Genomic DNA, 16,956 nt, shown 5'->3' with positions numbered 1-16,956 from the left:
ACTGGGTAGAGAATGTAGATACATAGACCTCCAGTTAGAGTTGTGGTTTTGCTTTTTACTCTAAAAGCACTTCTCTTGTGAGCCCTTCTACTCTTTTAACAGAAGAATCAATCACCTCACTAGGGTAACCTTGATCCAAAAAGTTTGTTTTTAGATTCAACCAGTGCTTTTCTGAATTGATTTTCATTGGATGAAATGCGTTTTATGCGTAAAAATTGTGAAAAGGGTAAATGTTTTTTGAGAGTGTCAGGATGAAAGCTGCTATAATGCAGTGTATTATTGTGATCAGTGGATTTTTTGTAGACCGAGGTGTTGATGTTTAGACCAACCACTTCTAAGCAAACATCCAGATAAGAGATCTTATGGGCATCAAGTGTATAGGGTAATTGGATTCTCTGATTTTTGGTGTTCAGGCCCCTCAGTTTGGTTTCAAGAGAGTGTTTAGAACCCTGCCAAATGATGAAAATATTGTCAGTGTATCTACGATACATAATCAACTGGTCAGTCTAGGAAGGTTCATTCAAAACATATTCCTGCTCAAATTTCATCATGAAAGTGTTCGCGTAGCTCGGTGCTCCTGCAAAACCCATAGAGGTATCATGGGTTTGTAGGAAGTACCTGTCTTTCCAACTAAAGTAGCTGTTGAATAAACTGAATTGTAGCAATTGTAAGAGAAAAACCTTGTTGGCAGCTATATCCTCTTGTTGTAGCAGTGCCCACTCAATGGCCTCAATCCCCTCAGTGTGGTATGGTAGTGTATAAGGATACCATATCCACTGTGCCTAACCAAATCACATTCATTGGTGGCAATTGGATTTCTCTAATCAGTTTTAGAAAGTGAGTAGTGTCTTGCACGTATGTGTTACCTGACTGTACAAACGGTTGTAAAAAAGTATTTATGTACTGCCCTAAGGGTTCATGATTAGAACTGCACCCTGATACTATGGGTCGAAATGGCGGATCTTCCAAATTTTTGTGGATCTTAGGTAACCTGTAGATTGTCGGTCTCTGAGGGAACCTGGTATACAAGTAATCAGGTCACTATCACCAACAAAAGCCTTACTGCTAGCCTGGATGAGCCCTACACGAAAGGGCTCACTCTGGCTAAGGTCTAACACTTCTATTGGAGGCATCACTGTTTAAAGGTCGAAATTCCCCAGGATTCATTCTGCACAATAAACCAATGGCAATAATCCCCCACAACAGAATGTCTTAACCTGTGGTCCCCTGTGGGACTGCAACTGTTAAGAAAATGTATTAATAGTAACTGATTATTAACATGAATATAAATAAACAAAATGTAAAACTGAAAATATTAAAACATTCTGTAAATATGGAGGAATTTAAAATTGGAGACTAAAAAGTAAGCAGGTATCCTGAGATTGGTTTATTCATCAAACAGAATATAGTATGGCTGATGGATGGCTTCAATTGAATTTAGAAAATGCCAACCTTCCCATTAAGATTTTGACTTTTTTATATTTGTCTGAGAACTAAATAAAATAGTCCTTTATTTGTGTTTTTGTTTGAATGATTGCTTCTGTATTGTTATGTATTATTTTGTGGCAAAAATCATTGAAATTGTTTAGGCCGGGGCCCCAGCTTCCGGTAATGTCTCGGTGGGGGTTCCTCAGATTCCAATAATGATTAAGTTGAAGTCCCCGGATTCCAATAATGATTATGTGGAATCCACAGAAGTTGAAAGGTTAGGAACCTCTGCCCTACAGGACTTCCCAAGGCGTCTTAAGCACTCAGCTTACTCTGGTAATAACAGTGCCACACAGCCTCCAGACAGCGTTTCTTCAGATGGGGAGAGAATACATATGTGATCATTTTCCTGAGCAGGGCAATCACACTTTTTCTAAAGCATAAGAGTCTAAGAGAAAAATTAAAACAAGCATTTGCAATGCAATAAGTCTCACATTTGTGAGAGTTTAAGCCTGTGGTTCCCAATATGTGCGCAGGGGCTCCCTGGTGCGCCATCAACACTAGCCTGGGGAGCCGTGAACCAAGCACTTTATTAATGCATTTAATGTTGAAGGGTTTATTGGCTTCAGTTAAATTAAATAGACTTCAATGCATGATGCTGAGGATTTATAAGGGCCTACATTTACAATACAGTGCACCATGGCGCAAGGAATTACAGATGCATCAGAAATTCTGACGCATCTGCTGGAGCAAAAGTGACACATTGTTGGAGTTGGTCACAAAAGTGACGCAACTCCAGCAATGCACCAGAAAACATAGGTAGGTCCCATGTAAAAAGCCCTGCGTCAATCCTTACACCTGGTCTGAGCAGGCGTAGGGATTTTGATGCAGTGAAGGCGTAGAATGATGCAGTAAAATCTTGTAAATTTCACTGCGCCAGTTCTTTGTGGCTTTTTCCATGGGAACGCCTACCCTGCATACATTATACCTGGCGCAGGTATAATGTGACGCAGGGCTTTACGTGACGCATCTCCCTAGATGCGTCACGTTGTAAATTGGCCGCATTTCTTACGCCGCCGCTGCGTCACTGATGCAACGGCGGCGCAAAAGTGTTGCAAAGGGTTTGTAAATCTGCCCCTAGGTTGTGTGAGAACTGAAGTAGAAGAAAGAGAGATACAGGGAGGTTAGATGGAAAAAGTACAGTGGCACGGAGAGAAAGGGATGAGGAAGAGAGTGTCATGGTAGACACTTGGGATCAAGAGTTGTAGACATAGATATGGGCAAACAGAGTAACAAAGAGAGAGGAGCAAGGTCGTGAGAGAAGTAGAAATGAAGTTGAGTGAGATATTTTGGGTATACTGAGAAGGAAGTGAGGTAGACAAAGGTGAGGTAAAGAGAGCTGAGATAGAGAACAAGGTTAAAAGACAGGGTTAAGGGTGATGAGGTAAGTACAATTAGAAGAGAGAAATGATATGGAAAGCCTGAGAAAAGCCACCAACTACTTGAGAGTATGAGGGTTAAGGGTTGGCAGTCTACGCATGCACACAAAAGGGTAGATCTATCTATAGCGCATCACAGGATCGCAACAAACTGCTGTGCTGAGTTGCATAAGGAGAGGAAAGCAGTGTGTAGCCATATTATTAAAAATGGCCTACTGGTGACTGTACCCACACAATACTGAGCAATGTTTGCACCATGGTGCAGAGGTGTGTGTGAGCTGTCAATCATAGAAATTGTGCTAGAATCGTACAATTCCAGAATAAAAATCCTATTCTTAGACAAATTCTTAAATATTCTATTGTACATGTGCTGTAAAGTGCAGCAAGCATGCAATGTGTAATGTTTGCAGAAACGAGAGCATTTCTCCATGTTAGTGGCTGCTTTAATAAGGTTTTGTTTTTTAACGTAAAGCCCAGTCTGGCTACCTGCAGTAGATCAAGAATTGTGTCAAAATAAATGAAAACAAAACTATGGGTACTTGCTTTAATCTCCCCAAGTTTTGCACTGTTAAAGCAAAGTGGTGCAACAAGGTGCAAAGAGGCAAAGAGGTGTTTGCACAGAGAAAAAAGTGCCTTTCCAGCAGAAAATAACTTTGACGCTAGAATGTAAATGCCCTTGCAAGAGTTTGTGCTGCTTTGCGGCACATTGCAAGACTTTTCCCCAACGCAAATCCCTAGTAAATGTGGCCCTAAGTTTCTGTTAAGCATGGTCTACTGTGAAATTAAAAACGAAGCTGTTTTTTTTAAGAGCAACATTATTATAGTAGCAATTTTGGCTGGCCGCTCACTTTACCAGGGTGCACCTTAGAAGGGGAGTACCCTGGGTAATTTCTTATTTTGCCAATGCCTTTAGATATCCCTGTAGAAAGTATGAAGAAGAGAACAAGTGAAACTGTTAAAGAGAAAGTGAGTGGAAGACGAAGATCACAGAGTGAATAAGAGAGAATGACCTTAAGATAGGAGCTGCAGTAGGGAGCAGAATGCTCAGCAACCTGTGTGCCATCAGAGACCCAAGTATTCTGGAGTAAAACCATACTGCAATACAAATAAAGCTGGAAAACATTTGCAGTATGTCCTAACAATAAGGTATTACTGCACTGCCACAAATTCAGAGATATACATGTACGTGGTGGAAACATAAGCCCCATGAAGGGAAGGAAGGACAGAAAAATAAAATGAATATTTGGAGTGACTATAACTTGATAAAAGCGTGAGTTGGAGAACCAACAAGAGATTCAGAGAGCTATAGAGGGACAGTGTGAGTTGGAGAGAGAAGGGGTGGGGAAAGAGATCATTGGGATGAGTAATACAGAGTTCCAGGGCAGAAGGAAGGGGTTTTGAGAGATAGTGATGTAAAGAGTAATGAGCTAATGTGATTGGAAAGTGAAGGTAATCGCCAGAGAAAACGGGAGAGGGAGAGATGCACAGAATGAAAGTGGGGGAAACATGGGAGATGAATGGCATCCCCAGATAAACCCTGAGCAGAAAAAATAGGAAAGAGAAGAACCCTACATACAGAAAGAATCACAAAGAGAGAAAACAAAATAGACCGTGAACTAGACAAGCATTTAGGAAAGAGAAATTGTAAAGTGCAGACTGTGGTCACATCACGTACAATGAGCACTTGGACTTCAAGGCACGGCCTCAGACATAGTTTTGGACTTGTGTCTTGACCAGCTACGAGGATAGTGGTAAATGGTTGCTTGTCAAAGGAAAGTCGAAGTAATGTGCTGCTTTTGGTTGAATTGTCGCAGAATTTGTTGACATCTCTAAAGCAAACAGGACAAAACATAATAGTATACACAAAGCTACATTTCAATAACATTAACCATTTAAGTGCATGCCTTTGCTACCAGCTGACTCCTTCCCCCAACCCCACCCCCTCCCAAGTGCGACTTTTGGCCATTGGCCTCCACTCGGGAGGGCTGTTAAGAGTCCTGTAGTGCTCGTACAGGAGGGTTTCCTTTTACCTTTTTGAGTTTGGGCTGCCGGGGAAGAACTTTTTTTTTGTTTGTTTAGGGAAATGAGAATCGGTGGGCATGTCGTGCTGACGTAATTTCACTGAAAGTGAAATGAGCAGATGGGCTCATTTTATTTAGATTGGCTCAGTGCTCAGTCTTGCATGGACGAGGTATAATTGGAAAGTGGAGGATCAAACTAGGGTCAATGGGAATGCACACAAGGGACTCCCATTAACCGTGGTTTGATCCATCCTGTCATGGACACTAGGCCGAGCCACAAAAGTGGGTTAGCACTTTTATCGGAACAAGTGGGGTAATACTGGGTGGTAGGAATTTTGTGGAGCCCTACAGATTTCCAAAGTTTATGTTACAGAAATACAAGGATAATGTGTGATTTGGGGAAAAGTTAAAGGTTGGCAGGGCATTTTGGGTAAGAAACAATTGTGGGATTCATAGGAGGCACACCACCCTGTATTCCCTCGGTGCCTAGTTTCGCAGGTGTCGCAGGTGGTAGGCCTAGAGACGCAAGTGGGATACAATTTTTATTGGGATGTGTATGGAAATACAGAATAGTAAAACATTTGTTGTTACCAATTTGATTTCCCTGCATTTGTGCCTCCCAAACGTAAGCCAGTGTGACAAAGACATTTTGCACAATGCCATCTGAATTGCATGTTAGTATCCATAAATTCAGAGATGCAGAAATAACTACTGCTCCTAAACACAGGATCTGGTCTGCATTTCAGAAGTACATAGGTTTTCTACATCCCCATATTTCCCTCTTTGTTTTACAATTTGAGTTGCTCTCAATGCTCTTGATCTCTGCAGCTAGGAAAACCCAGCATGGACTCAAACTATTGGTGCCCCTTCCTCGGTGTGCAAAGCAGCTGTCACCATAACCATCTACAACAACGGCAGAATGCTCATCCAGGCATCAGATGGCCACCTTAAACTTTTTGAAGAATTATTTTCATTCATAAAGAACACCTTCAACAGTCCTTCCACCATAGATCTGGTAACTACTGCCCACCACTCTTGCTCACCGACTCTTTCTACACAGAGAGTAACCACTTTGGATCAACATAATGAAAGAACCTTCTCCAGCTCTACCTTTCTTCCTCCCTACCTCAATATCTCTACTACATACCAACCTTAATCTCTCCACAAATGCTGCTCCTCCCATACCTCGATCTCCCCTGAATGCTGCTCCTCCTACAACACTAAATGACACTAGTAGCTTGCCCCAGCACCCATCCTGCAAGCACTCCCTGTCCTATTTCTAACTGTAACACAACCTACAGTCCACCCTTTCTTGTGCCCTCTCCCCAAAGCATCTTCACCCTAGCCCCACACTAATACCTTCTTATCCAGTACCTCAAGACCTGTCAACCAGCCCCCAAACCTCACTGGCTTCCAAACTGAACGAGATTACAAAACGCCTACAAGATCTCAAAGCTAACCTACACAGGCTCATCCACTTCACAACAATGACAACCAACTATCTGGGGCCTAATAAGAGCCTCACAACACATGCCCCCACACAGGACCGAACACACTTCCTCAACCTGAAGGCATTTTCCCCACCAACCAGACCTCTCCCTCCACTTTGCCCCCGCTTTGATCTCTGAGAAAGAAAACCTTCACAACCAACTAGATGTGAAGCTCCCTTATCAGACAGCGATCTCCAAACCCTACTATTATCTTACAATTCCTTTCACCCTCAGAACTCCTATAGTCAGGTAACTATCCAGGTCATCACGACTAACCCATCTGAGCTCCTAGACTAAACCACAGAGCTGTCAACAAACATAACCTCAGGCAAATTAACCTCATACACTCTAACCCAGATCCCCACAAAACCCAACTGTAATCCAAGCTAATCAACTGCAGATCTGCCTCAAAACATGCAGGAGATATTGCTGACCTGCTTCTTGCACATGAACTTGACCTCCTTATCCTAACGGACACCTGGCTAAATGACACCTCTGAACTTGTCATGGACATTCTAGTCCCTCCTAACCATGGTATTACCAGACTAGATCGACCTCACAGGCGAAGTGGATGCATCACCGGCATACACAGCCTCAACCTATCAGTCATACATGCACAATCTCCTATCTTACCCACCTGTGAATACCTTTCCCTTAATACCTCAAGCAACAACTGATCCCTTTGCAAGATACACATGATGTACCACCCTACAGGGACAACCTAGATTGTATTGAACAAACCATGGAAACCATTGGAACAAACGCCCTCAAATATTCCTCAAAAATGTAATTCTACATTGGAATGACCTGAATGATCCAGCAATCAACTGCTTCAAAACCTTTTGTGCAGACCTGCCCCTGACTCAATTCTGTGACAAACCCATTCACAACAAAGGACTACATTAGATCTCATTATTGCAAAGCCAACTCAATTCAGATGCAATCTATCCTACCCTGTGATTGGACTGACCATCTTTGCATCACATTTTTCATTTTGATTGTCTTGCTAAAGAACATATCTGAAGAGCTCCCAAATGTCCTTCATCTTACAAATCACTACACTGGCTCCATGGAATCTGTTATTGACTCAGTCGCTCCATTTCAATTAAAAAGAATACTCACCAAAATCTCCAAACCATGGTACAATGGTAGTCTCAACACAGAAAGACGTAACTCAAGATGACTAGCCGATGAAGATTGGCCCCATCCTTTAAACATCTCAAGCACCTGAGATAGTTAATGGACAGTTGGTACAAAATCATCAGAATTTCTAAAGCAAATTTCTAAGAAGCAAACTTGATTAAGCAAGTAACCAACCCAAAAAAGTATTTGATCTCATAAAAGCACAACCGAACTGCACACCTAATCGTTCTCTGGTGGGAACCAATATGCTACCAAATGGTGAGGAATTTAAGTCCTCCTTTCTGCAAAAGGCAGAAACCATGAGAAATGAGCTACAGCTGGCCATGGAACAACTTCCTATGCCGCCTCAACACTGCCCAGCCCCACCCAGACTTTACGTCAGTGTGCTGTCCCAGACTTTCCCCCAAGAACAATATTTCATGGAACTCTTTAAAAACCTTTGTCAAAGACTCCAATCCTAAAACCTTTATTAGACTGAAACCATCAAACCATTTCAATGACCCTCTTCCCTCAAAATTCTTCAAGGAACTCATACCCGCAGTACTCCTAATCTGGACCAGGACTGTTAATCCCTGCCTCCTTTAAGGATCCAGCCCTGACTGCCTAAAGTCCAGTCAAGTTACCCCCATTCTGAAAAAAAACAAAAGGAGACCAAATTGACCTTAACAACTACCAACCTATATTTAATATCGCTACACTGGTGAAACTCCTGGTTCACATTCAACTCTGCAACCACATTGTTCATTTCCATCAATTGGACCAATTTAAATCTGTCTTCCGTGCTGGTCACAGCACCTAATTTGCTATGACACACGTGGTAGATGATGCACTAAAAATGCTGGACCAGAACCAAGCCTGTCTTTTAGTCCTCCTTGACCTATGATCAGCATTTGATACGGTTAAGCTCGCAAATGTCCTAGACCTTCTGAAACAAAGTATGGGCCTTACAGGTCTAATCCTTAAATGGTTCTCCTATTACTTCCTTAACAGATCTCAAAGAGTCAAACTTAATCTTTCTCTATCTCAGTCCACGCCAATCACTCTTGGGGTTCCACAGGGATCATCTCTTTTGTCAACCCTCTTCAACCTATTCATGGAGTCCCTAACAGAAATTCTGAGCTCATCAAACATCCAATACCACATATACGCTGACAATGGCAAGCTATACCTAAAAGTCTCCTCCCTAGATGACATCAGTTTTCTCAACACAACACTAATGGAAACTCAAAATGGGCTAAGAGCTAATCATCTCAAACTAAATACTCAAAAAACTGAACTCCTTCTAATCGCCCCACTCAACCAGGCCCTGATGATGAAAGAATGACTGAAACAGCTTGTAGCCCTTAACTGCACTCCACAAAGTCACAGGGCTTTACGCTTGACAAGAATCACAACATGCAGAAACACATCAGTGCCTCCACCAAAGCAGAAAATCACCAAATTAGTATTTTAAGAAAATTAAAACCTATCCTCCTCCTCCCCCCGCTCCCACCCAATGATTTCCAACATGCTATATAAGCCTTAGTGATTCCCAGGATGGATTATAGTAGTACAACCCTATCTGGATTGCCCAGATCTAAACTTGCTCCACTTTGGGCCTCGCTCAACTCTGCCGCTAGATTAATCACTGGCCCAAAAAGATACATACAACCAGGTCACCCCAGATCTCAAATCCCTCAACATTTTCTTAATTCATCTTTTTTTTCTTGCAAAACTGAATGGTTTGCTCATGCTCTTTGTTTTATATTTCAAGAACAGGCCAGCACTTTGGATTTAAGTTTTGCCTTTCTTATAGCTGTTTATGGGAACAGTGCCCATCATTTGAGTCTGAAACTCTGTGGTTTCACTATTGGCAATGCTGAGACCTGCTAAATTCCACCACTAGCAAAGTAAGAAAGGGCTTAAAGAGTATGAGGTCGACAATAAAACAGCATGGAGCGGCCAAACTTGGTTACTGGGAAAAGTGGAGCAAAGAAGGGAGGTATGCCTTTAGTTGAAGAATGCAGCTCTAAAAGGCACAGTGTGTCACAGGAGGATGATGGAAGAAAGGAAGAATGGCGATATCAGGAAAGGAGGTAGCTAACACTTGAGGGATGGTAGGTCATTTAATTGCAATTTGATGGTACAGAGAATAGATGTGAAAAAAGAAAATAGCATTATTTACCCTGTGGGATGTTGGAGCCCAGGGCCTGTCACTGCAAATAAAAGAAATTAACTACTGTTAAACCATGTTTCATAACACGCTAGAATGCAAAAGTGTAATGTACTGTACTTCTAATGTGAAAGTGTGACATGTAAATTGCTATACTTTGGTTTTAGTGGTGTTCCTCCTTTCTTCATATACTCTCTTATTGTGTCTTATGTTTAGATTATTTACACAGTGCGGGACCCAAAAGATGTCTTTGTCTCTCTTTACTACTTTGCCAAAATGACCATCTTCTACAAAGACCCTGGGACCTTTGAGCAATTCCTTGAGCTATTTCTGAAAGGGGATGGTAAGCATCTGATGCATGTTTATAAGTGTCCTTTATTTTCAGGCTTGCTTTTTGCAGCTGTTTCGGAGAAAATGCACAGTACAACATCCTGGCACCTATTATAAAACCTGGAGGGAGGATAGAGCTTACCTGTATGTAGCAAACATCCCAACATGCTGGGCAAGAGAAGAAGGCGGTAGAGGTTTGCCTTTCCTAAATTGGCCACACACTAAAGTATACAAAACAGTGATGGATGGAATGCTAGAATTAATCTCACGTGAGTCCCTTGAACACTGTGTCACTAGAACCAAGATATGACTTGGCTGATGAGTGCTAATTAGGGCGAAAGTGGTCCTGGGTTGCTTGTGTTCCGGTGCAGGTAGAATCTGGCCTGGCAGTTTAGATTGCACTGTTCCCAATGGATCAGGGTCAAAACTGATCGTAGCTCAGGTGGCATGGGATGCAAAATGACAATGAACTGGGATGCAGCTCAGAGTGATTATCAGTGGCAGAGATGAATTAAGGCTATCCATCCATTACTTTTTTAGGTCTCGCATACGCAGCGCGCATGCACTGCATAGGAAAAAGACCTTTAGCCATCGAGTCGGTTTTGAGGCCAAAAACGTGCACACGTTGCATTGCTTTGAATGGCAACGCGTGCACGTTTGGCGATTCCCTTGCGGGAGCAAGCAGCAACTCCATATGTTAGCAATTATCGCGCCTTGCTGCTCGCTCCCGCAAGGGAATCCGGCGCAGGCCCCCTCCCCCTGCTGCCGCGCGAGGCGCGCGTGCTGGTTTTGATTTGGCTGTAGCTGGGATTTATGCATCTTAACCTTTGACACGTGGGTGTCCACGCGCCTGACTTCATTTTAAAGTCTACTTGTAGTTTTGCTTGGTGTGCATAACGTTCTTTCTGTTCCAGACACCTGAGTCAGGAAACTCAGGCTGAACAGCAACCTTAAGGCACCCTCTTTACATCGCCCTTCCTCGTTAAATGTCTATCACTTTTCTCAACCAATGAGCGCAGGCAGAGGGCGGGTCTACGGGGCAGTCGCTGAACGCAACATGTTTTTTCTACATCTTACGACTGTTGAGCGACGCAGGCGTCGTTGTCCGGGCGTGGAAGATGGCAGCCTCCACTGAGACCTGCAATGCTGGCCGCCTGAAGAAGGTGCATCTGGGCATCCCCGAGGCGGTGTTCGTGGTAAGAACCCAGTTGGTTCACGCATGGTTGTGCGGAGAGGAAGTAGGGACCAGGAGCGTTCCAGGAGACCCGCCGTCCCACGCCTTTCAGCCTTCTGTATGTTCTTCCGCTGTCTCCTTACAAGGCAGCTCCCTGTATGGCAGAGTCAGACTGCATGTGTTTTGCCTTGGTCCTAAATGGTGCGTCGCCTCCCACACAGCAGTTTGGCGTCCTCGTAGGCTGACGTTAGTGCTTCATAGTTGTCTTTATACTTACTGGTTGCTTCTCGACTTCTTTCCATGAAACTGCTCCACAGAGGCAGCGCGGTAAGCAAGTTGGCATTATTTGTATATTCGATGCCCAAGTATCAGTCCGCGTTAGGGAACCTAAAGGGTGGTGTGGCCATACTTAGAGTCATTATCCCAAACCTTTCTTTTCATCTGACCCTCTAAAACCGAAATCCATGAGGATGTATGTTAATTTGATTTTAGGTTAAATTCGGCTGTGTCGATGAGGTGGCTATCTCATAACAGTGATAGATTGAGACCTATGTGTGTAACATAGAAAATTCATGTACCGGTGTTTGGTACTAACGACTGAAGGCAGCGAGAAGTACTGTGAAGCTTTGATGCTTGTATGTTGTCATTCTATCTCGAATCGCACCTTTTTGTGTGACCATTTCACATTTGTATAGTTTATCTAACCTCATTTTGTCAGCAGCCCTTTTTAAGTATTTCATCTCTAAATAAAAAACGTGTTTAATTCTTCGTCTGTCCTTATCATAGTTTAATGTGAAGGGTCTACATCTATAGGATTGTATATTTATTCTATAGACTAAAGGGTTTCCGATGGATTCCTAAAATATACTATGGTTTTAGCTACAGGTAACTATGCAGTGCTTTCTTTTTAAATATTTTTGATACATTGAGTGCAAAAGAAATATAAAATAAAATGCCAGACATTTCAAATGTTTTCCCTACTTGGCTTGAAGTCATGGTTCTCTTTTCTGTACAAAGCATACGTTTTGCATAAACTTCCATATACTCAATAGATACGTTCAAGTCTAGGTCACATCCTAACTATGCAGTGCTTTCGAAGAGCAGTGAATGTTTTTAGAAATCCAGAAGCACAGGTCAGAAGAGAAATTCACGGTTTACTAAATTTATAGAAATACATACAGAAGATGCCCCTGCTGAAAAATCATGGTAGGAAAATCTGTAGTTTATTATTCAGTTCATCTAGATCAGTGGTACTTATGACCTTAGAAGCACTAGCGACCTGTATGTCGTCGGGTACAAGGAGTAAGCAGGAAAGCTTTGAAGGAGCTTAGCGACTGAACATTTAATTTTTAACGTGCAAGAAAATCCAGTAATTCACAACCAAAGCTCAGGTAGCATGTACAGATTTGATTAAGGAAAAACAACAAAAATGAATAGTATGGGGCCATAACTTACTACTGGATGGATGGGAGGGGGTGCATGCCGAGACAATAAGGAAAGCATTACGACTGTCCAGATTCGTACGAGCCCTGGAAGGTGGATTGAAGATCACACTGAAGCAAGTCTTCCCAGCTGAGTTCATAGAAGCCTGAAACATGTTCAAGTGTATTTGTAAAGATGGTTACGAATCGAGAATAATCAAGTGAGCAGACCACTGGTGCTAACATTGAGATCATGTGACGAAAGAATGGAAATCCCCAACTGAATTGGACATGTGAAATACAAGTATGAACATTTTTATCAAACCTGAGTTTAAACGGGACAGTTATGCAGGTGGTGAGAATTTATATAAAGTAAGGTTGTCTGTCGATATATCGATGGATAGGGACACCAGAGCCCAGGTCTCCATTTTGCATGGGCTCCACCTATGTTAAACAAGCATTGGCATAGCCAATAGGTCTCGCTTTTGGGACCTTATAAGTATTTAGTTATGCAGCACAATATCTTTGGTGCAACAACATCAACTGTTGCATGGCTAAACACTTATAAGGTCCCAAAGGCGAGGCCTATTGACTATGCCAATACTTGTTATATACTTTAGTGTTACCTTAATTGGCAGCAAAATCATCTCAACCAGATCACTCCGCATTAGAATTGCTGATTATTTTTCTGTTCAGTACATTATATTTTCACAGAGACTCCCCTTTTTAAAGGGCCTTTTAAAGTCTATTGTAGTAAAAGATTATTGTATTAATCACAAATGATTACAATAAATACACAAAAGATACAATTACTAAAAAACAACAAACGAAAGATTGCATAAAAGTACTAGTTTTGACTTGGAAAGAGGCAGACAGGCCTAGGTTGAAACATTTATTGTTTGCGTCTTTAAAAGACTAGAAACCAAGTTCAACATCTCAATAATACAATTGTAAATGGAGAGATCTGATTAGTGAAACAAAATTCAACTACTTCTTTAGTAGTCCTTATGTTTCATTCATCAAAAATATTTCAAAGATATTGTCCACACATTTCATAGTTTAGGACAAAAATATGATCTATAGATTTGAATTTGCAACCACACAGACGGGAAGAACTGTTGTTCCTGAGATTAGGATTCCGATATTTCTCAAACTGAGCCAAAGGGATGTAAAGTTGCTTCAATGCCTGGAATTTTCTTTTCGTTGCATCCTCAAAGGTGGAAGTAGGATAGGGTCGCTTAAAGCTGAAAAAGTACTTGTAAACTAGGTCAATGTTTGTAGCTCAGCGAGGACTTCAGGTCCTTGGTATGGTAATTCAACTTCAATTTTTTTTTTGACCAGGCTCTTCAGTTTGATTCTGGGCAAGGGTGACAGCATTTCCTTTCCAAATCTGTAACATTAAGATTTTCAATTACTTTACTAACGTCATCCAAATTGAGGACACATTTTCATATCTGTTTATCTTAAAGTCCCCAAACATTAATCCTTTTATGGTAAGGCTGTTGGCACTGACACAGCCACATATAATATTCACTATTATGGCGTTCCAAAGACTTACCAAGGGGTTTATGCTGTGTACTACCACTCAAAGTAAAATAAGTCTAGAAGTTCGCAAGTGCAACATTTGTCGAATATTATGAATATAGATTGATTCCAACTGTGTGTATATTTTCTGATTCGGTACTAAGGATGTATATACTAGCAAGCATTGCCAAAGTCAGTAGGTCTTGTGTATGCAAGAGCTTTGGTTTTGCAAATGTGTTTTAGCCCTGTTGTACATCAGCGTGGCTGCTGTTCAGCAGGTCTAAAAGTTAGTGTCGAAGAGGGGAGTGTCGTAGAGGGGAGTGGTGTTGAGGGGCGTAGAATGTTGTGGTGTGGCATGGAATGGTGTAGAGTGGAGTAGATTAGAGTGAAGTGTTGTGGAGTGGTGTAGGGTGTCGTAGAGTGGAGTGGCACAGAGTGATGTGGCATAGAGTATCATGGAGAGCTGTGGAGGGGCGTAGAGTAGAGTAGAGTGGAGTAGAGTGTCATACAGTAGAGTGGTGTGGAGTGGCATAGAGTGCCATAGAGTGAAGTGGTATAGAGTGGAGTAGTGTTCTTGAGTGGAGTAGTGTAGAGTGATGATGTAAAGTGACATAGAGTGGAGTGGCATGGGCAGGAGTGTCATAGAGTAAAGAAGCGTAGGTTGGAGTAAAGTGGCATGGAGTAGTCTGTTGTGGTGTAGAATTGAGTAGATTGTCGTAGAGTGGAGTGGCACAGAGCGGAGTGGCACAGGGTGAAGTTGAGAGTTGGAGAATGGAGTAGCATAGAGTGTCCCGGAGTGGTGTACATTAGAGTAAGGTGGACTCTTGTTGGGTGATGAATAGTGTTGTGGACTGGCGTAGAGTGATTTAGTGGGTCATGATGTGGAGTGGAGTAGCATAGAGTGGAGTAAAGTGTTGTGAAGTAGAGTGGAGGGGCGTACAGTGGAGTAAAGTGGTGTGGAATGGTATAGAGGGAGGTGCGCAGAGTTGAGAACTGCATTGTAGAGTAGAGTGCCATAAAATGGAGTAGATTGTCATAGAGTGGAGTAGAGAGACATTGAGTGTCTCCGAGTCTGGTATGTCTGAGTTGGGTGTTGTTGAGTTGGGTGTTGTTGAGTGGGGTGTCATCGAGTGGGGTGTATTCAAGCAGAGAGGCATAGAGTAGAGCAGTGTGTTGTGGAGTGGCATAGAGTGCAGTAGAGTGTTGTAGAGTGGAGTTGCATTGAGTGTAGTGGCGTATTTGACTAGAGTGGAGTAGGGAACCATAGAGTGCATTGAGGGAGTTACGTAGAGTGTCGTAGAGTGTCGCAGAGTGTCGTAGAGTGAAATCGCATACAGTGGAGTGTTGTAGAGTGGGGTGTCATGTAGAGTCATAGAGTTGATTAAAGCATTGAGTGTCATGGATTGGGACAGAGTGCAGTGGCTTAGAGTAGAGTGGAGTAGAGTATCATAGACTGTAGTGGCATAGTGTGTCACAGAGTGGAGTAGTGTGAGTGTGGAGGAGCATAGAGTGGAGTAAGGTGGATTGGAGAAACATGTTGCCATGTAGAGTAGAGTAGAGTGGAGTGGCGTAGAGTGGAGTGGCTTAGAGTGGAGTAGAGTGTCAGATTGCAGTGGTGTAGAGTGGAGTGTCATGGAGTGTTGTGGAGTAGTGTGAAGGGGCATAGAATGGAGTACAGTTTATTGAGTGGCATAGTGTCATAGAGTTGAGTGACCTAGAACAGAGTAGAGTCATGGAGTGTATCTCCCCACTTTCGAACACCGAGAAACAGCTCTTCATTGGTTACACATTGCTCCATCTGCAGGATATCCTGGTCCAAGGAAAACTCTAGAATTTGTGCGAAGATATTTCTGGCGCACAACTTTAAAAAAGGACATAACCCAAGATGTTCAAGATTGTGAAATCTGAGCAAGGTGTAACACTGATCATAGTAATCCAAAAAGCATGCTACACACATTACCCACTCCATCTTCCCCTTGGGAACACATTTCCATGAACTTTATAACCGGATTACCCACAATGCGGCAACATACTGTTATTCTGGTAGTCATAGACAGTTTCACCAAGTATGCACATTTCATTGCACTTAAAGCCTTACCTACTTCCAGTCAATTAGCTTTGCTGCTCCGTCAACAGTTAGTCTGTTTTCATGGATTAACGAAAGAGATCTTATCAGACAAAGGATGTTCATTTTCTTCCAAATTCTGGCAAAGCTGGTGTCAAACATTACACATTTCTTCCACATTGTCAACAAGTTACTACCGTCAAATGGATCGTCAATACGAGAGACAAAACCAAACCCTGAAACAATTTCTGCGATGTTATTTAACGGATGCTGCTATCTCTTGGGTGGACTTACTTTGGTTAGCAGAGCTGGTGTACAATAATTCATATCACTCGTCTACTGGCATTACCCCTTTGGCTGGGTTATATGGCTATTATCCTAATACATTGCCAATTAATTTGGCAACCCCAATGTACTCCATGCCAGCGGTACAGGATACCATAACTCACAAGCATCAGGTACAACAATGTCTTAAAACTCATGTTAACAAAGCCAAACCACAATACAAATCTCAATATGACAAGCACCATAGGTCAGGACCTACGCATCATTCGAAAGATGAAGTATGGCTCTCCAACAAAAAGCCTCTTTCACCTGAATTTTATAGGGCCTTACGGAGTATTATGTAAAGTGAACCCAATTACTTACAGGTTGAAGCTCTCTGCTTCTTTGCTTATCCATCTGATATCCACACATCCCTTTTCAAAGATCCTGGCACTCATCCTCCGGAGCACCCTACTCATAACTTGTTTCAAGGGCTGTCGAAATC

General features: G+C 42.3%; 1 protein-coding gene across 3 annotated transcripts in view; it reads left to right on the top strand.

The window, feature by feature from the left end:
- LOC146809663 (sulfotransferase 2A1-like) overlaps positions 1-16,956 on the top strand; it is a 552,792-nt gene that overhangs the window by 330,791 nt on the left and 205,045 nt on the right. For all 3 annotated transcript variants that reach the window (XM_085616514.1, XM_085616513.1, XM_085616515.1), the window contains one exon: positions 9,890-10,016. In XM_085616514.1, coding sequence (XP_085472640.1) covers positions 9,890-10,016 — 127 coding nt within the window. The remainder of the gene's footprint in view (positions 1-9,889; positions 10,017-16,956) is intronic.

This window comes from Triturus cristatus, chromosome 7, assembly GCF_964204655.1.
Source record: "Triturus cristatus chromosome 7, aTriCri1.1, whole genome shotgun sequence".
NCBI classification, from domain to species: Eukaryota; Metazoa; Chordata; class Amphibia; order Caudata; family Salamandridae; genus Triturus; species Triturus cristatus.
The sequence above is the reverse complement of the archived record's forward strand: the minus strand, read 5'-3'. Positions and strand labels throughout refer to the sequence as shown.